This window comes from Emys orbicularis, chromosome 1 (assembly GCF_028017835.1).
Source record: "Emys orbicularis isolate rEmyOrb1 chromosome 1, rEmyOrb1.hap1, whole genome shotgun sequence".
Taxonomy (NCBI): Eukaryota; Metazoa; Chordata; order Testudines; family Emydidae; genus Emys; species Emys orbicularis.
The window spans coordinates 301,578,820-301,600,635 of NC_088683.1; the positions used below are offsets into that span (position 1 = coordinate 301,578,820).

The 21,816-nt window shown below is 39.9% G+C and overlaps 1 protein-coding gene across 1 annotated transcript in view; it reads right to left on the reverse strand.

The window, feature by feature from the left end:
- Positions 1-266: 266 nt before the first annotated feature.
- Positions 267-21,816, reverse strand: part of PCDH17 (protocadherin 17) — a 95,601-nt gene continuing 74,051 nt past the window's right edge. The window contains exon 4 of the mRNA XM_065419007.1: positions 267-949. Within this exon, the coding sequence (XP_065275079.1) occupies positions 267-949 (683 nt within the window). The remainder of the gene's footprint in view (positions 950-21,816) is intronic.

Genomic DNA, 21,816 nt, shown 5'->3' on the forward strand with positions numbered 1-21,816 from the left:
GGCACCGTCTTTCCTTCTTTCTCTTGGTTCTTAATGTACTTCACACTGTCCTAATGAAAGTTTGGTCAAAATGAAACCAGTAATTTATGTGAAAAAGAAAGAGCAGTGAAAAGAACATACTTGTGGGCACTTCAGACGTTCACTAAAAGCCTTAAAGCAGCATTGGTCTTCCTTCATCCCTGTAAAACTGTTATAACCAGGGGCGATCTTTTATTTTTTTCCAAATAAGCAGAAGAGGCAAGTAAGTGCCAGCCTACACTTTTTTTTCACTTCCTCACAGCTACAGGGTCACTTCCACGACAGTCCTGTAAAAGCTTGTCAATTTCTCTCACAACTTCCTCTGCGTCCACTGACTCTCTCCCTAGATCCCGATTTGAACGGTCTAACTGCTCCAGAACAGAGTCCATCTCACTTGAGTCTCGGCTCACTCGGGAATGTACATCTGCAAAGACCCTAGCCATCTGATCTGATGCAATGAATGGAGCGTCTCTTGACTGTTTACTAGGTGATAGATACTGACTGTCAGTTGACAAGTACTGGCTGCTTGGTTCAGCCAAGGCTCCTGATTTCACTTCACAACCATCCAGTGGTCCTTTTGTTGAGGTGCAAGGCTCAATGCATGTCTTGGTTGGGCTGCTCGATGCTGAGGGAACCTCCTGAAGAAGAGGACTCAGGGCACGTTTGGCTTTTAAATAAGGTTTAACATTGGCAATGAGAATAGTGTGCTCTCGCTTGTCTTTCCCAAATGTACAAAAAGTCTTTTTCCCGGTGGGATTCACAGTTTCATAAGTCTCAGTCTCAACGTTAGCTTCAACTGTGGGTACAAAGAGATTTGTGCGATAATCTGCATTTTCAGCCTGATTGGTTGTAGGGAACTGTGGCATCCAACACCTGTCAGAATGACCGAGCACTCTGCATTCATCTGTGCAATTAACACACTCTTCTTGTTCTGTAAAGCAAATGAGAAAAACAACAACTCATGTTATTAGGGGTTCCTTTAAACTAATACAGAGGCTATGATCAGCTCTCAGTTTGGCTTGCCTGACCTCTGATTTCTTAATTATGGAAAAAAGGAATAATTAAAACATTTCAGGAGGACTGCATAAACTAACTGGTTGAGACAATATATTTACTTAACTCTATTCTCTATTAAAGCATTCACATAGCCCAAAGGAAATAAAAAGGGGTCATTAGAGAATCATTCTCAGTAGAACTGAGCTTCATCTGCAAACTAATCTGCTGTAGAAATCTTTTAGTCTTTGTTCTGTAGAACTCATCCTAGAAAAATAGTGAACAGTACTTAAGAAACTCAAAAGGCATTATCAGGATTAATTTTTCAAATCAAATAACTGAGCAATGACTAGCTCTCTGGAAATACAAACACTTCATAGAAATCAGCTAGCTGAGTTTTCATTTTTGTCACCTCCATTTTGTTTGTAATTGCTATGCTTGGTGACAGTCATGAAATAAAAAGATTTTCTTAAAAAGCCAGCTTTTCCTGCTGAGAATAGAGAACTGGAATTTTCCATCTGTATGGTTCAGTATAAGCTTGTCAAAAATGCATACTGCTATTTTATTAGACATGAGACTGGATCATGTAATCAGTTTCTTCCTTTTTTGTTTTGGTGAAAGTATGTGAAAATGGATTTGCTCAATACATACAATTTGGAAGAATGATAAGCCTTGACACACTATTTGAACTGATAATGCTTTCAGTGAGGATTTTTATATTTCTATTTTATCAAAGAGATAATGGAACATAGCTAAATAAAGCATTTTTGTTCACTGCATTTTTAAAGACTAAATGTGGAAATTTCTGGTCCTACAATTCAGTTCAAAGGCATACATAAGAACTTTGAGCTAGATTAATGGAGGGACTAACATGGTACCACACCTAACTTTTAGGCACCTTACTGCTCAGAGGAATCCACAGCCCCAAGTTAGGCATCTAGGCTCCCTGTACAGTGCATAGGTAAAAGAGAAATAGGTGCTGGTTGTGGTCCCCTTATATCTTTCAGCCCACTGGTTAGAGCACTTAACCAGGATGTGAGTGACCCACATTCAATTTTCCCCACTGCCTGATGCAAATAAGGAACTTGGGTCTTCCCTGTCTCAGGAGATTACCTTAACTATTGGGCTATGACGTATTCTGGGACAGGTTTCTTTCAGTCTCTCCTGTTGAGCTGTGTATAATTACTTAAATATACATTGGGAGAGACAGTGAGAGAGAGAGAGAATGACTCTATAGTTAATTATACAAAGCAGCACAGCTCCAACAGGACAGACTGAGAGAAACCTACCTCAGACTACACCCTAGCACAGTGGTTAGGGCACTCTATTGGGAGAGGGAAGAACTACGTTGAGATCCCGTCTCCATATAAGGCAGAATGAAGAATTGAATTCGATCTACCACATCCCAGCTGAGTGTTCTAACCAGTGGGCTAAAAGCTAAAGGGCACCACCAGCAGCTGTTTTGTGTGGATTCAGGTGTTCGCTGAGAATGCCTACTGGATTGGATTCCACAGCAGGGGAACACCTAGTTTGAGCATCCTGCTGGGGCTTCAACATGAAATAGGTGCCTAGAATGGGACAGCTGTGTGCATGCTCCCTGGCAGAAATGTAGGTGCCCTAGGGGACTGTAATGATGGAAATTCAGGCACCTACAGAGGTGGGCGGCAGGTGAGCGGTGGTTTTGAGTATCTCAATGGTGACTAAATGTCAGACTTAGGCCCTAAATCAGGTCCCCAAGCTGCGGCCCGCATGCGGTCCAATTGGCACACAGCTACGGCCCAGCTGTGTGCTAAACACTGCCGAACCCGCGCGGCGAGATCCGGGGTCCCTGCTGCCCAGTACCCCACCCAGGGCTCCGCTCCTGGCCCCACTCTGTGGAGAGGTCTCTAGGTGGGAGGCGCTGGGCATAGGGGTTTGTAGTGGGGGGTTGAGGGGAGGGAGAGCGCTGTGGTTCTCAACCTGCGGCCCAGGTAACACATTGTGGGTAGCATGAAAAATAGGTTGAAAACCACTGCCCTAAATCCTCTGGAGAACCTATCCCTTTCTGCTTAAAAATGTATTTTGGCTGGTCATTTTGAGCCAAACCAATTATTTCTGGACTTTCATTCTTCACCCCCGAACTCCACTGTGTGAATGACTCCAGCTCTATGTCAGGAGGCTAGAAAATTTCAGAAATACCCTTTGAATCCCTTATTAAGGGATTCTTGATTGTAAGGGGAACTACTGCCCGTATTCTCAGTACTCTCCAGCCAATACTGAGAGTAAATTGTAGGGATATTAAAGAAGGTACTAACAGTGATTCCCCCAAGTGACAGTGACCCCCTCATAATTTGTCCCCCACACTTTAAAATCCAACAGTTTCACCAAGTACAAAAATCTCTTGGGTCATCTGTTAAAACTTGTAAGCTACTGTCTGTAGAAACCATTGATTATATCTATCCTGTGAAAGATACTTTGTTACTATGTAAAACTTACAAACAAGTTAATTGACTTTGTTCTTGAAGTAATTAATACAATCTAAACAAACACTATAAGCCGTTAAGTGACTTTCACTTCATTCAACGGCTCCTAGGACAGACCCCCACCCTCTGTGATTAAAGGGCCGGGAGTCTCAAATGAATTAGCACACACCCCGAAAGTGGTGGAGACAGTAAATTAAAATATGGTTAAGCTATGGAATGTATACTGATGAATGCCTGATATACATGAATGGTTAGGGAGGTGCCAGCCTAGAAAGGGAGTATCCATCGGCCGAAGAATGCGTAAAGTGGACCACCAAAACCCCTGGAGGGTAAACTGGGATCCACCCCATCACCTGGAAGGATGAGAAACACAAACTTTGGACAGTGTGGAGCCACCAGGAACGTGCCCAGGAATGTGCCATCCACTGATTGAGTCAGCAACAGCAGGATGAAACAGCTCCCATAGACCAACATAGGAATTAATTCCTATAAGAATGGACTCTCAAGACTGAGGATTTTGAGTCTCTGGTTCTGCTGCCAACCTCCAGGAGCATCAGGTGCACCTGACACAGACTCGGCTCCATCCTCATGACCAAGATACCTGGCCAGTAACTTGGCATGAGCAACTTCTAGGCTGGTAACTATAACACCTATACAGAACTTAAATGAATGATTGTGTGAATGAATCTCTCTCTCTCTCTATATATATATGTGTGTGTATAAGGAATAAGTAGTGATAGGAATAAGTAGTCAAAACAACGTTGTTTACTTTTATCTTTTGCTTTACCATTATATTTACAATAAATGTGGCATCTTTGCCTTATCCCTCTTAATAAGATCCTGCTGGTTTTTATTCTATTGGTATAACAAAATCTCAGATGTCTTGAGTCCTGGGTTTTCTGTACACTGTTCCTCAGCTGCTAAGAATTTCCACCCACTAAAGTAGCAGACAGGCCTCCAAATCATTATGGTTTTTTTAAGAATTTGGTAGCCATAAAAATGTTTAGATTTGGAATTCCAGTTGAACTAAAAAGATTGAGATCCTGATATATGTATGTGCGCACACACACACACAGAAGGTCTTGATCCTGAAAAATGCTGAGCACCTGTAACTCTTACTGACTTAATGTCAAAGTGTACTGGAGGTGAACTGCACCTATCAGGATCAGACAATAACTATTTAATAATCTTAGAACACACATCTCTATGTATTAAATATATACACACAAACTACACAAATCCACACACACATAAAAACACAGAGAGGCATCTAGCAGAATCAAATATTATAAAACAGCATTAATCATTTACACTTCAAAAAAATCAGACATATGACTGAAGCTTGAGCTAAGTTTAATTAATGCTGTGCTACATCACTTTATAGTGAAGTAATTTAATTCATGGTGAGCGAGTTAACCTAGATATATTATTAATAATCATTTACAGAGTACTGCAAATTCATGCAGTGCTCTACACATGTTCCTGACCCCAAAGAGCTTAAAATCTAAGACTGACAAAAGAAACAAATATGAGACAGAGTAAACTGCTATAGGGGGAAGAGAGTGTGGAGAAATTCTTGAGGAACAGAACATAGCAGGAAGGATTTATGGAAGAAATTAGTAGAGGATCTCTGGAGAACAAGAAGTTGGACACTCTTCTTAGTGTATGGGGAATGGCGTAAAGTAAAGATGGTGAAAAGCAGGGAGTTTAAGAAGAAAATGAAGAGAGCATACCAAGAGAGGGCTGGGAAGAGCTTAAAGACTGGGGTTGAAGTTTGTGATGCCTGTTTTCACCCTGTATTAATGAGATGACACTAGTGCCCATATATATATATATATATATATATATATATATATATATATATATATATATATATATATATATATATATATAAAATACGTGGTGATAATTGCTTGGTGATAAAAATGCAGAGCCACACAAATAAATTACATTTCTCTTACACCTGCATTTCACCAATTAGTCTATCTCTATCAGAACTGCAACCCCCTGAGCAGCTTCAAAAGAACCAAATGAAAAATAAATGGCTGACCAAAAAAAGAGAAAAAATCCCAAAACAAACCAAACAAAATAAAACTTCCATCAACCTGCTAGAGCATCATTTCTCAAACAGCGAGGGTCCTCCAGAGGGTCTGCCAGTCCCACTGATCAACTCCTCCCCCTCCCTCCCTCAATTCTTCCCCCTCCCAGCTGTTCAACAGCATGCAGGAGGTGCTGGGAAGGAGCAGACACGGGGCACGCTGGGGGAGGGGGCGGAATTATGTCTGGGGCCGCCAGCCTCACTGATCAGCTCCTCCTCCTCCCTCTCTCAATTCGTCTCCTCCCTCCCAGTGCCTCCTGTACGCCTGGGAACAGCTGTTCAGCGGCGCGCAGGAGGCACTGGGAAGGAGGGGGAGGAGCGGGGACGGGGTGTGCTCGGGGGAGGAGGCGGAATCATGTCCGGGTCCACTGCCCCTGCTGATCAACTCCTCCCTCACCCTCCCAGTGCCTCCTGCATGCCGGGGAACAGCTGTTCAGTGACGTGCAGGAGGCGCTGGGAAGGAGGGAGAGAAGCAGGGACGGGGCGCGCTCGGGGGTGGGGAAGAAAAGGGCGGCGGGAAGAGGTGGAGCAGGGGTGAGGCCTTGTGAGAAGGGGTGGAATGGGGGGCTGGGCCTGAGGATGAGCAGGAGTCATGGGATCTGCAAAAAAAATTAAATCAAAATGGGGGTCTTGGGTTGCTAAAGTCTGAGAACCACTGTGCTAGAGAATATTCTTTTATTTTTCATCCCAAACAATGGCATATGTCTCTCAAAATGATGCCAGTCAGGGTTAGGACAAACAATTTTGCATCTTAGACCAGTAACAGATAGAATGACATGTGTGAATAACCAATTTTTTTGGTTTGCTGGCCAAACTGAAAAAAAAAATGTTTCAAGTCGAAATAAAAGCTTTTTGGTTTTCTAGGTGAAACAAAAAACTGAAAACAAAATAAAAAATCATTTTGGGTTGAATTAAATGTTTTCTTCAAAGTCAAAGAAAAATCTGGGCTGTGGGATACCTTTCTTCAAGTCCTTACTCTGTCCCATCTGGTAGGGATTTGAACTTGTTAGACTCCCTTCCCCAACTACAGGTGAGTGCTCCAATCACCAGGCTATAGGATATTCTAGAGTTGGGCTCTCTTATTATCTTCTATTAACACTGTTTTATTTTGTATAAAAAATAAATATTCATTAGAAGAGGGAGTGAAACCCAAGTATCCAATCCCCCCATCACAGCTAAATTCCCTAACCACAAGGCTAGAGTCATTCTAACTCTCTTTCTGGCTTTATAGGCAGAGCATTATGAAAAGTAGAATAGCTCTCTTTTTAAAATCTATCTAAAACATTTCTAAACTTTTCTTGTTAAATATGTGGAATACACAGATGCATGACAGTGTGGTACAAAGGTTTTTATGGCCATCTTAAGGGATTTCCTGCACAAGTCATTCATTTCCTGACTTCTCAGTGTTTCACATTGCAACCTTAATATTCTTTTAATGTAGTTTCTCATCTTAAAAAAGCCTGGCCAATTCCATACAAAAAATTGCCATCCTATACAATATTTGCTAGGCAGCTAGGGCAGAACACTCTCTACCACACAATCAAAGATGCAGGAGTTCTCTACACTTTCCTATGTACCTTCAATCATTCTATCAAAGCAGGTAGGTCCTATGTCCCTTCTTACACACTTTCACTCATATGGAAAAAGGCAGCTCTCCCTCTGAACTTTCTTAACATATGAACATGTGCACAGAGACGATAGAAGACTGGCAGACACTGATAGTAGGTCATATTTTAAAAAATCAGTGCATATTTGCCAACTATTTTAAGACACTTATAACTTTAACATATCACAGCCAACTTTTGTGAAACCACTAAAATGCACATCTACAAAGAAGAAATTATATTCCTGCTAAATTTCAAGTTTTTAAAACTAAAATGCTCACAGCAAGACCTAAAGTTAAGGCTACGTTTTAGTCACAGATATTTTTAGTAAAAGTCATGGACAGGTCATGGGCAGTAAACAAAAATTCATAGCCTGTGACCTGTCCACGACTTGTACTATATACCTCTTACTAAATCTTAGGGGGTGGTGGGGGGGACGACGGCATGCAGCCTGGGACCCCCACTGGTGCTGGGGGGCACAGTTGGAAGGGACAGTTGGCAGGGCTGGCAGGCTCTCTACCTGGCTCCACGCCTCCCTGGAAGCGGCAACATCCCCCTCCCTCAGCTCCTAAGTGGAGGCGTGGACAGGCAGTTCTATGCGCTGCCTCCGCCCAGAGCGCCAGCTCCACATCTCCCATTGGCTGGAACAGCGGCCAATGCGAGCTGCGGGGGCAATACCTGCAGGCGGAGGTAGTGCGCAGAGTCCCTTGGCCAAGCCTCCACTTAGGAGCCAAGACAGGGGGATGTCGCCACTTTCGGGGAGCCCCCCCCAGGTAAGTGCTGCCCAGAGCCCTCACCCCATACCGCACCCCAAATTCCAGCCCTGAGCACCTTCCCACACTCAAACTCCTGCTGCTGCTGGGAGGCATGGGGGCCCTAGATTTCCCCAGCAGCAGTTGCTGAGGCTGGCCCTGGGGCAGTCCCAGCTGCTTGGGCAGCCCTGGGGTCAGCCGCACCAGCTGCTGGAGAAGTCATGGAGGTCACGGAAAGTCACGGAATCCATGACTTCCGTGATCTCCATGACAACCTCACAGCCTTACCTATAGTTAACATTCCATAAATGTTCCAATCTAAACAATATTTTCAGTCTTATAATTTTTTTGGTCTTTTAACTCTTGGGTTGAAATCTGGCTGTTTTTTTCTGTCTAAGGATTACTTTTTTAAAAAAGTAATAATGTTTCAGCCATTTTTGAGAATGGGAATTGAGAATTTTCATATATGGAAGTTGTATTTTTTTTCATTGCCTCCCATTCTCAAAAATGAACCAGTTTTACTTATTTTTTTAAAAACAGTAGTCCTTGGACTGAGAACAAACCATTCAAAGATAAAAGACCAAATATATAATGAGACTGAAAATAAAATGGAACACTTATGAAACGTTAACTATAGGTATCACTGTACACTCTGTCTGTAACTAGAGCCCTGCAAATTCGCGGATATCCACTTTGTATCTGCAGATATTCGCATCCGCAGATGCGAATCATTTTTGCTGATTGGGGATGGATGCGGATCCAAATTTTATATCTAAAGCCCTACAAATTTTGTATCCATAGAGGGCTGTATCTGTCATGTATAGAAAAAAAACCCCTATGGTTGAGATTTTCAAAGCCGACTAGTGGACTTAACGGGAGTTATGTAAACTTCAATATGAGTTATGTGGCTAAGTTCCCTAGTCAGCTTTGAAATTGTCAACATTTATGAATATATGTGTGTGCATACATATAAGTGTTTACATACATATATGTGTAACTATTACACACTATTTATAGATTCATAGATTCTACGACTGAAAGGGACCTCGAGAGGTCATCAAGTCCAGTCCCCTGCCCTCATGGCAGGACCAAATACTGTCTAGACCATCCCTGATAGACATTTATCTAACCTACTCTTAAATATCTCCAGAGATGGAGATTCCACAACCTCCCTAGGCAATTTATTCCAGTGTTTAACCACCATGACAGTTAGGAACTTTTTCCTAATGTCCAACCTAGACCTCCCTTGCTGCAGTTTAAGCCCATTGCTTCTTGGTCTATCCTTAGAGGCTAAGATGAACAAGTTTTCTCCCTCCTCCGTATGACACCCTTTTAGATACCTGAAAACTGCTATCATGTCCCCTCTCAGTCTTCTCTTTTCCAAACTAAACAAACCCAATTCTTTCAGCCTTTCTTCATAGGTCATGTTCTCAAGACCTTTAATCATTCTTGTTACTCTTCTCTGGACCCTCTCCAATTTCTCCACATCTTTCTTGAAATGCAGTGCCCAGAACTGGACACAATACTCCAGTTGAGGCCTAACCAGCGCAGAGTAACCAGTCCCTCATCAATAAAGTACACAAAGAAAAATCTATGATGCATTAGACTTGGTGATCCCTTTAAATAAAATGAATACTTATCTTTATATATCATATTTATCTTTTCCCTCTAGTTTCCTGAATTGGCTAAAGCTGTTTTTATACTTGCATTCATATTTGCAGTATTGACTAACCTTCCATTTCTGTTCCCTGGACATCCTAGCACTGACTGAATTAAATATGAAGCAAAAAAAGGAGAGAACAGTTTTGTGAGGAAAAAAATACAAGTTGACCTTGAAGGGAAAACCACCAGCAGTGCATGAGCTTTTGCATTACATTGCTGAAAATCTGTAGCTTTTTACTTCACTCTTTTATGTCGCATCATAGGAAGCAGATTTGGACTATTGATTATCATACATTATAAGCTGCTCACCTCACCATTAGCCTGTAATTTTGACTGCTGCTGCTAGCAGACAGTGAAGAAAATCGAACAGCCACTTTTGTACTAGCAGCAGAAACTATAAACACAAAGTGAACTATCACCACCGAGGGCCAAATTAGTATTTATGAGAAAACAGAATCAATTTAAAGGTAAAAATAAATATATAAAATAGGTCATATGCAGCATTGTACAGCAAGATGCACTGGAAGGGTGATATGCACCGTTGGTCTTTAACTCTACTCGTCTACCTCCTGTTGAAAATAAACCCTTAACAGTCCAAGTGTGTACAATAAACAGCAGCAGCCTGGAGACTTTCCTCAATCTCTGGAGCTTTAAGGGTAAACAATCAGCCAAGTGCTGTATGCACTTTAGGGAGAACAAATCCTAAAATAACCTGCTAAATTATCAACCATAGAAAGAAAAGGAAACAAGCTACCTGGCAAATGATAGTCACCTAGATTGGAAATCTGTAGCAGAAAGAGAGCTAAGATAGCCCAGGATGAAGTCATGCTGGCAAAATGTAGACTGTACAATACAAGATATATATTTGAGCAAAAATATGCTACATCTGATATACTGTTTTAAGCTACAACAAAAGTCAATGCAAAAAATGGTCATTTGAGCTAACCTTAAAATGAAAGATGAACTTCTGTGGTTCTTTCTCTTATTCCTTACTCTTTCCTCACAGTCCTCATAAAAGAGAATAAAATAAAAATGGTTCCATAGTTCTCTTTACATCACAAATACACTGCACTACAATGATAACTAATTAGTGGGTTCATATTGCTGACTTCTTTCATATGGCTAAAAAATGGGAAATTATAATTTGACTCATTAATTCTTAAGTGTCTTCTTTATTATCGCAAGGTGAATTTAATATAATTAAAGTTTTTTGCTTCTAACAATGATTCAGTATAGCTAACCTAACTTCACAAATACTATTTCACTTTAATTGGCTCTTAGATGTCTATTTTAAATTACTTTAAAAATAAAAGACCAAACATAAAAAAACAACTGCCAAGAAACATCTTATATGATATGTTTATAATCTCCAGGTCACTACAGTTTGTGTCAAATTACCGTACATAATGTAATAGTGTATGCTCATGTTTGTGTGTTTATGTGTGTATGCTGACTTCACTTACATATAAGAAATTATATAAAATCAAACAAAACAAAACCACAATACCCAAAACCACACTTGAGTGAGGCAAACAGGATTTGGCCCATTATGCCTTATATTGGCTGACTTGCTAAATGATAGCTCACGTGCATTCTTTGCCTAAAATTTCATTCTCGTGGCATTTAGCATGTGTAGCTATGCATCACCATATAGGCATGTAACAGGGCTATAAGGTAGATAAATAGATTTTGTAAAACTACATATTACATTTACATATTGGAAAGGGTAAAGGAAGAACACTTACTTTTCTACCATTTATGGGCAGTGAATTAAGATGTCAATAATTTTGTTATATATATATTGTTACAGTCTTGGTGGATACTAGCATATGCTCATCAGTCTTACATATTAATATGCTTTATTCTTTTTCCTCTTCTTTCAAATAACAGCTGATCTCCTGGACAGCTGGAGGGAAAACCTGGCACCACCAAAATCAATGAAAGTTTTGCCATTGACTTTCACAGAGCCAAGATTTCACCCCTGTTTCCTATCCTCTCTGGATATTGCCACACTCTTATCTACCTGTTTTACCTTGTTCACCTTTATAAATGCTAAAGGTAAAAAAAAGATCCAATCCTACAAATCCTTAGTAGTATGCAGTCCAGCTGAAGTCAATGATACTGCTCTTGTGAGCAGGGCTATTCAAATGAGAAAGGGTTTACAGGACTGGGCCCAAAAGTTTATATCTACCTGTTCTTAAAGCATGATAATGCTATTACAGTCCACCTCTTGCTCATGAAATGTTCTCTTTTCTACTGCATTACATAGTGACCAATAAGAATGTGTTTTCTGAGCTTTATTACATATTGGGGGGGGGGGGGGAAAGATTTGCCTTTGGGTGCATGCACAAAGTTCACATTGACTTTCCTGGAAGCTGAACTCATTTGACCCTTGGTTTTGTGTATTCATTACTGAAAATGGTTATATATGGAACTCAAAAATGAAATAACTACAGGGCTCTTGAAATCACACATATTTTCAGTCTAGTTGCATACAAAATTATGCAAAGTGAAAAATCAGCATTTACTTTAGACCAATAGAACGCACTAAATTTTATATACTATTTTAATATTTTGACATAAATATTAAACATTGAATGCCTATATTTATGTACACATATGTATAAATGGCTGTATACTTAACTGTATATATTTTCCAAAAAGAGATATCAGTAACTCTCTCTTAAGAACGACAGCTAGTAATTCCTGTAATCTGATCAGAAAACCTTCTAGAATTAATATGAAATTGTGTCTCACTTTTAATTTGAGGGAGACAATTACCTTTATTCAAAAATGTTGTAACCTGAAAGAACTATTTATCAGTAGGCATCTATTAGAGACAAAAAATAATGGCTTCTCTGACATGCCCTAAACACTAGGGTTATATGACACTTCTGATGAGAACAATCAACTAAAGTACTACTTCTGAGGTTGGATTCCTGTTTAATTACAATTGCTTTTGACATAAATAAGCAGAGGTAAACAAATAGTTCTCCACACATGCTTGCATTTATTAAACCGAGCTGTTTGCAATCTGCATATTTATATTGGCTTGTCTGTTTAAAGGCTTCTTTCAGTTAGGCAAAGCTTAGATTAGAATGATGATTGACAGTAGAACCAAAATGGATTCCCGTTTTTTTTAACCTCTTAACTCTTGTGGGCTTTTCTTCTGATATTACAACTATCAACACCTGAGGATTATTACCCTTATAAACAGTTTCCCTCTAGTTTTCCAGGAAACAGGGTAAGGGGAGGATATTTCTAACATTGATATGGCATAAAATATTAGAAAGGCAATTAAAAGGTGGTGGGCCAGTAGATTTAGTCCTAGTTCATCACTGCTGTGTTAGTCCATAAACATTTCAAAAATATTGCAGGGCTGAGAGGATTATTACATACAGTACATTAAAATATGCTTTGAAATCTATGAAAGAGTTAGTGTCAGTCTTACATATTTTTAGAGGCAGTGCAAAAATAAGAAAATGTACTTGTTACCTGAAAATTTTCCTTCCTCACAGCGGGCTGGTCCACAGATCCCAACAATGGGTCTTTGGCCTCTGCCTTGCTGTTCTGGAGGCAAACCAGATCTGTGAGTCACAGACAGAGATAGGCTCCACTTCCCCAAAGCCCACCAATGTGAACACTTCCTCAGTAGAAAAATACTATCTAAACCAGAGGGGGGTAAAACGTGGTCCTGGCACCACTTGTGGCCCTTGAGACTCTAAACTGTGCTTGAGGGTGATGGCGTTAATAAGAATTGATAATGTGTTCCCTGGGACACATCCTGTAATTTGTCAGTTGAAGAGCTTAAATCAGCCCTCCCACTCTGCAGTGGGGGCAAGGGGATCAGTTTCTCATGTAGCCCCAGGAACAGCTCTGATAGCTGGCCACCTGCTGCATCAGAGGGAAGGGAAGAGAGAGTCTTTCTGGATGCTCCATGGTACCTGCTTCCCTACCAGGGTTTGGGAGCCCCAAGTGAGCAGGATAGGAGGTCAAGTGGTTCTGTCTGAGCCTAGAGAAGTGTTTAGAAAAGGATATATCCCCTCTTTCACACAGGACAGCTCAAGAAAGAGAAAAAAAGAAGTAGAAAACCAGCAACCAATTTTGGCTTCCTAGTTCTCTGACCCTGTACCAACCCTGAGAGGGGCTGGAATCTGCTTTAATTTGCTCACTAATGGACCAAATGGCAGCTGCAGATAGACAGAGTACAGCACACTCTGGCTCTCCCCGATCCCACCACCAAAATACTCCCTGAGCCAGGGCTGCAGGGAGGAAGACATAAGAACCAGCTATGCCAGCTCTATGCTTGCTGAGGAATTCCCCACCCTAAGGAAATCCCCAGCAGGAGACTTGCTGGTGGTTTGCATTGCCTAAACAGTTGGCCTAAACTGATAAACTATTAGCATTTAAACTGTGAATATAGTGACTCCTTGTTGTAGAGCCCAAGAGCTGTTTCCTGGAAAAGAAGAGAAATATGACTGCAGTAATTAATAGGACAGATCTGTGGATCTGTTAGAAAGGACATTTTCAGACTAACACATTTTCCTATTCTTTGTCAAAGGCAGGTCTGTAGATCATACAATGGGATTTTATCAACATTATTCCAATGAGATGGGATTCCTCTAGTTCAGAAATTAAATTGAATTTGTATAATTATTTACCAATAATTCATAAAATTCAAATTATCTTTTATGTTGTGTTCATATCTATTGTGATAGTCTAGGAGCCCAGTCAAGATCAAGGCCCCATTGTGCTGGACACCATACAAACAAATAGTAAAAGCCAGTCCCTGCTCCAAAGAATTTACAATTTAGTTAGAGAGAAGAGGCAACAAGTGACTATGAGAAATAAAAGCAAAGAATGAGGGAGGACAGACAAAGGTAATGAAAACATGATCACACTCTTGATCCTTCCTGAATGTACCAAATATTTTTTTTAAATAAATAAACAGTGCTATCCCTGACTGAAACATTGCTATCCCTGAAAGCCACCATGTCACCAATGCCACATAGCAGTCAGACATGTCCTTTAAAAATATCTGCCATCCCCAAACTTTTAAGATGGTGTATCTCAGCTTAAAAAGCAAAAGGCTTCTCTTCTGGCTATAGATGTAAAGACTATGTTAAGCTAATTGCTATCCCTGGCTGGGATGATTTAGTTGGGAATTGGTCCTGCTTTGAGCAGGGGGTTGGACTAGATGACCTACTGAGGTCCCTTCCAACCCTGATATTCTATGATTCTATGACACAACCGAGCACCAGTGGTTAGCTTTATATTACCACATTAACTATTTTTCATAAACTATCAATTAGCTTAACATAGTCTTTACATCTATAGCCAGAAGAGAAGCCTTTTGCTTTTTAAGCTGAGATACACCATCTTAAAAGTTTGGGGATGGCAGATATTTTTAAAGGACATGTCTGACTGCTATGTGGCATTGGTGACATGGTGGCTTTCTGAAGGATTCTCTCTCATTTATATACCTGTTTCAACATCCCTGCTGTCATTCAGAGTATGTCATCACTTCTCTTCGATTGTGATAGACTGCAGTCAGTAGGGTTCTGTGAGGGAGAATGGGTTTGCCTATTGCAGGATCAATGCATTAAAGTTTGTCAATAGATACTCAATCCTTTATACATGGTAGACTATGACAAGGAGGCGTGGCCTCCCTCAGAGATTGACAAGGAGAGACCACAACCCGCCCCTTGGGTTGTAGAGCTAGGAAGGTCACGCCTGCCCTGCCGGAAGCTGAGGGGTGGGACAAGAAGCGGAAGTATAAAAAGCAGGTCCCGCAGCTCAGTTGGGCTGGAGCCACTGAGGGAGACAGAGCTGCCAGTCGACCAAGACGAAGAGGAGCTGCTGGGGATGCTGCTGTCCACCTACTGCAGGGAGATGGAGGACACCCATAGAAAGGAGGTATAATCAAGAGGAAAGTAGGAAGTAGCCCATGAGAACTAGATGGCAGTCTGGTTGGGCTTTGGCCTGATACTAGGTCAGCGTGTTGCAGGAAGAGACTCACTGACCTAGTGGTGGACCATTTCACCACTGTTAGGGCCCTGGGCTGGGACCCGGGCCCCTCATCCCCTTAATCCTTGTGGGAAGCAGAATGTTTTCCCATTCCTCCTTCTGAAGGCCATCATTGCTACTTCCGCTTGCCAAGATTCAGCTATCAGATCACCACAAACCTCTCCCTTGCCACATAGTAGGCTGGAGATCTCTGAGGAAACCTAACTTTGTATATGGGTTTAGAGATGTTTTTGTAGGAAGGTGGGGAAAAAAGGAAATGCCTCATGTGAGATTTGCCCTAGGTCAGGATAACCAGTTTGACTAAATGGCACCATGGACTATAATTTTGCCAATTGCTGACTTTATGTTTTATTGTATTATTAGTGCCTTCAAGTCAGAGATTTCCTGGATGGAGTTTTCACTTATCCCAATTTATGAGGAATCCACATTCTTCTATGATTTTGAGTGTCACAAGAATATCATCCTTGGCTTTCTGCCTGGGTGATGCTCCATTACAAGATAATTCAAGAGAGAATAAATAAAGATGCCCCTTTGTCTGAAAGCTGCCTTTCTAACTACGAGAACTTTGGCATAGACTATTGGGAACACAGAGAGATACAGTTAGATTTTTTTCAGGTTCACAGTCAATAATAATTTTAAAAAATCTCTAAAATATTCTGTTTGAAGATGACTTTTAGAGTCTTCATGCTGAACTTTAATTTCTCCAGATGCCTGATCAAGAGTTCCAAGTTCCAGATTGTGCTGTTGTTTTTTAATACTTTGAGGATCATAATTAGAATAGAATATAGACATTAACAATTCTCTGTTGGAGGAACTTTCTCTGTTCCTCTGATTTGCATGTGTTGAAATAAGCAGCTGAGTCACTTTGGTATCCATCACCTTTGAACTTGTTGCATCTTCATCTGTTACAGAGATCTGTTTGAGTACTATGCCATAAAAAAATGGCTGTCTGTTTTATAGCAAGACCTGTAGTCTCTTTGGGTTTTTTCCCCAAAGATTTTGCCATTACTTGTCCACAGGTTTCCTAAATAACCTCCCTGGATATAGTTAGAATCTACTTTGCCTGGCCATTAGCTTCTCACAATCTGAATCATATTCCTTTGAGAAACTGCATTACATACTACAGAACTGGACAAGAAGCCAAAGGGCATCCACAGGCACAACCAAAACGGAAGATGCTGTTAGTGCAATCTTTCTGAGAGATGTCCTCTATTACTTTATCCTCATGCTTTATTAAGGAGGAGCTACAGTAAGACATTCCACAGTCTAAAAAAAAGCTCAGGCAAAACAGATAGATGCTACTGCTGCCCTTAAGACTACTGAGGAAGCCTCATAATTTCTCTTGAAGATAAATCATACAATATGTCTGTCCATGGATTCCTTGGGAGAAAATCTCCATTCTGTAAATGATAGAGCCTTTCATTAAGGCAGACATGGGTGCAGACATTTAGAAAGATGACCAATCTTGTTGTCGACATGTAAACATTATGAACTATCTTGGGCTATTCAGAGACATTTTGGTTTCCTGAAGCATTTCACTCTGATATAATTAATACAGAACTTCATATATGCTTCCTACTAAACCTTGATTTGCTTTTGTTTTATATTAAACCTCTGCTCTTAGTCTTTTTGTGTGCATGGAAAGAAAAGGTGAGGGACTTCTGTGGGGTTTTTTGGCTTGGCTGTCTGAATCGTTTGGCTCTTAGAATAAAAAATAACAGGGATCTGAAACAAATGATCCCCAAAGGTTGTCTGATGGTTCTAAAAGTGACCAATGGACTTCTGAATAAGATATTGATTTGCTTTATTTTTCTTGTAAAGAAAAATGTTGCTTTGACCATTAAGGGGCCAAAATGTATAAGTAGCACCACATGTAACTGTACTGTTTGTCGTTCATTAGGAAAAACTGCATAAGGAGTTAAGGAGGTAAAAAACTGTTCTTAGGAGAAAGAGAACTCAATTTTTTTTTCTTCGTGCTACCTGCTACTGTACAGGTACATCATACACCATGCTTTGTAGGTTTCAGGCATGTAATTTAGCTAAAATGATACAATAGCAGAGCTTTACACTTATTTGTCAAGTTCTCAAGTGACTCTGTGTAGTTCCAGCTGAAGATGCATACAAAGCAGTTAATTTGCTACCACCAAGGAAAAAATGTTATAACATAAAAAACGTTCCCTCCCTTAGCTCAAAATTATCTAGTGTCTAGGGAGCCCAAGTATTTGTAAAGCTGGTATCATGCATATGCTTCCAGTGTATCTGCTACACATATACACCTGGCATCCATCTCTATGTAAAAATAGACTTAATTGTCCCTAGAATGATTATGTGAAAATCTCTGTTTCTGGATATTTAATACAAAACAAATAAGTAAAAGGACAAATGTGATGTTGGAGAATTACTGTTACATTACTGGCAAGGTTTCCAGACAGAATGTGCACTGCATCATGGCTATCAACAAAATAGTTTATTTCTGACTTCTAAATATCTCTAAATAGAAACAGTGGTCTTTTTGTAGTATGACATTTGGTACTTCTCACAGCTGCTTAATCAAATTCAGAGCTGTTTCCATTAGGAAATGCTTGAACTGGAACTTCATTTCCCATTTGTTCTCATTTTTCTTTTTCGATTGCCATTCCTCCCTTCTTCATCCATATTAGCCTTCCTAGAACCTAATTGACTGGCAAGGCAGGTGAGCAGTCATTTTTGAAGCTATGCCCATTAATGTTTTGGGGTGAGCTGCAGGGGTACTGTACAGCTTAGTGTAATTTTCAGCTCACTAATGGCAAAAGAGTGCAATACCTAGGCAAAGCACCTGATCTCACATTTTTCAACATTTTGAAAAATTCCAAGCCTATGGCCTCTGGTCTGGCAGTTCATGCAGAATAGTGGTCCATTAAAATACCGATGCAATTGCAGAAAACTAAAGCAAAGGCACAAACAAGAGGAATGCCTAATCTGAAATTATCTGAATCTCCGTGCTAATGTTTGCATCAGAGGAAATGGTGACATTAGCAATTATCTTAATTCCAGATGAAAAATTTGTGTATAACTTTAATAAAAATGAATTCTTCTTGCGAAGGAGCACAACAGTCTGTAACATGCTAGAAATCTGACATCCCTCATGAATTATAACAACAAACACTATAACTGCTCAAGGTCTTTATTTTTGTAATGCTTATGATTATCCATTTTCCTCCACAAGTTTATAGGCTCAAGTGTTCCTTCTGGTGGAAAAAAAAGTCACTTTGTAAAATGACACCTTGGTGGTACATATACATATTCACAATATGACTTCTATGTCATATTTACGCAGCATACTAGTCAAAACAAGATTTCACCTATTCTTCCACATAGTTATTTCCATACAAAAATAAAGGTGCATTCCTCCTCCTTGTCTATCTACCTACAGAACTGTGGTAGACACTATCAGAAGTATACAATTTAACTTTTGTTTTCTATAGAGTAAGTCTTAACCCATGTTTATTTACAAGTTTTTCCATGACTGTCTGCCTGTCCTGGTATTGTGTAACCACTGGCTTTGGATTTTGGACTTTAAGTAAGCCAGGCTCACCACCAGTAAGTAATAGCTGGGCAGGAGGGAGATCTGTTATAAGCAGCTTTTCTCTTTTCTAACAGAAAAATACAGAAGAAAGTTTACTTGACTAGAACAATGTACCTGTAATATTCATTGTGATATATCACTGTTCCCCTCTTGGTATTGCTAGAAATGCACTCTGAGCCAGAAATTCCTATTTCAAAGCCTCAAGAGGCCTGACCTCTTTCTTTCCATTAGGTCTGTGGCTTCTGAACACTAACTCAAATATCATTTGTGTAAATAAATTAGCAGTTTAACTATTTGATTCAATAAGAGTACTTCTTAGGGAGCCAGAGTGGGGTGACAAACAAAGGTTTCCATATTGTCAATAAACCTCATTGTAATATATAATGTCTGCCCTTCTGACAAATTGACATCACATATTTAGCAGCTAATTTCTTAAAACACAATCAAGTGGAAAACAGTGACAGCAATCCTGTAGAGTGCACCTGCATTACAAAATGCTCCTATGATATATTACTACGGATACTTTCATACACTAGAACCTACTGGTTTACATCATGTTCAAGTGAATTCAGTGGCAGCTGGATGCGCCGATCTGCCTCCAACATTTGCAGCCACAGTTCAATGCACCTGCACACCTTCAGGGAATGTTTCAGAGGCTTACTGACCCTCTGGACAGAGTACTGAGACTAACATCTACAGTATCTTCGGGGCTATGTATTGGCAGCCTGTAGAATGAGAAATCGGAAGGAAAATTTAAAAAAGCTAAGCACTGAAGTAAAAGGACATAAGAAAAGAAATATGAAAATGGCCAGTAGACAAGAATAAAGAAAAGGTAACTCTTTAACCAATTAACTGTTCTCCAGTAAGAAAAGGTGACTTTAGGTATTCTGAACTTCAAAGTGGAAAACAGAGGGGGGAGAGGAAATTATATATGAAATATAAAATGTCTTCTCTAATATTTAATAGAAATAGGCAATCAAAACTCATTTCGTATAGACTGTTCATATTCAGTCTCTTTTTCCAAGAAAATCTGAGCTGTAGCATTTAATAAGTGAAAGTTATACAAAATCATGTTTTATTTTATTTTTCTTATTGGTAGCATATCTTTTATAAAACAATCAGCAAATGTTGTCTGTGAGTATAGTGGCCTCTTCAATCCCAATCTACAAATCTAATGAGGACAAAAGCGGAGAATAAAGTATTTCAGACACAGAGGATTATTAACTACAGTATGTGTATTTCTGTTGCTTTGTATTTTCTGATTTTGAAGGGGAAAGCACAGAGTTTTCTAAATGCTTTCAGTGTCACTGCTAGCAAACTCTAGCTCTGATGATAACATGCATCTTTGATGACATGGATGAACACATCTAAAATTCAAGTCTTCCTTCTAGCAAAGCTGTAATCCTGTACAGAAGGTCAAGGAAAATACGCCTATTAAATCCAACCAGTTATAAGCTGTAAGCAACATTTTCCTATTAGGATTTCTCTCTCTGCTTTGCTATCTGATTTCTACAGGGATATGCACCTGTTTACCATGCTAAATCCTGTTGTTCATATTTTGCTTCTAACACTTTTCCTTTGTTCATTTCCTAGTGGTAACAAACAGAATTGGTGTTATTGGTAGCATTCTCCAAAGACACAGTCAATGCAGATGCAGCTAATCCCCTACTGCTTATTATTCAGCAATCAGTGCCTGCCAGTAGGATTTGGGAGTCCCAAAAGACTGTTTTAAAAGGAAAGGGTTAAATTCAGCTTGCTTAATGACATTCTCTGCTCTTGAGACTATTCATCATATTCATGGAACCAATTCCATGGAGGGAGCTAAGGTTGCCAGTTAAGTTAAATTAAGCTAGATGGATAGGAATCCAAGTGAAGGAGATCACTGTCAGGATCTAAAGAAGTGTTCTTTTAAGGGTGGAAAGCTATTTGAGCAAAGATGGTTCTTTTAATCAGATTTCTAGTCCCAGATATGCCTTGTAAAAAGTTCCATTTGGTAGATATCACCTGTAGAGCTACACTACCTAAAAAATTATCATATGAAAAGTAACTTTCTGGGTTACGTAAATCAAAACATTAAAGTGAACTTATTCACTTTCTCTGTCCCTCTCTCCAAAACACCCAAAAATTAAAATAAAAAAAAATAAAAAAACTATTAAGTGACAATTTTTGAGAGACAAACTGAATCATGAAAGGCCACAGTGGGGAACCCGAGGTCTTTGAGGATAGATTTATACATAGAGTTAAAATCCTTCTCAAATGCCGCATGAAGATCTTCAAACACAGTAATGGACTAGGAGCTGAAATGCCTGATTTGCCAACCTAGGATTTAGAATTTTTTTGGCCAGCCCAATACCTAGGCCCATCCATCAAAATCACAGAAAGGATTAAGTGTTTGGGACAGAGCAAAGAAAGACAATAAACATCTTTAGCCGTTTATTGTTATTCTTTCAGTGCTCACCAGCCATGCTGGGAGCTCTCTGAGCAAGTCCCTTCGACTTTGTTGTACAGCTACACATGAAGCTTACTTTTGTCTTTCCTCATTTACTGTCTTAAAAAGGGAAGCAAATTTCTATCTTGACTTCATTGAGAATACTTATATGCTTAAAAGTAGGCATGTGCTTATGTACCTTGCTGA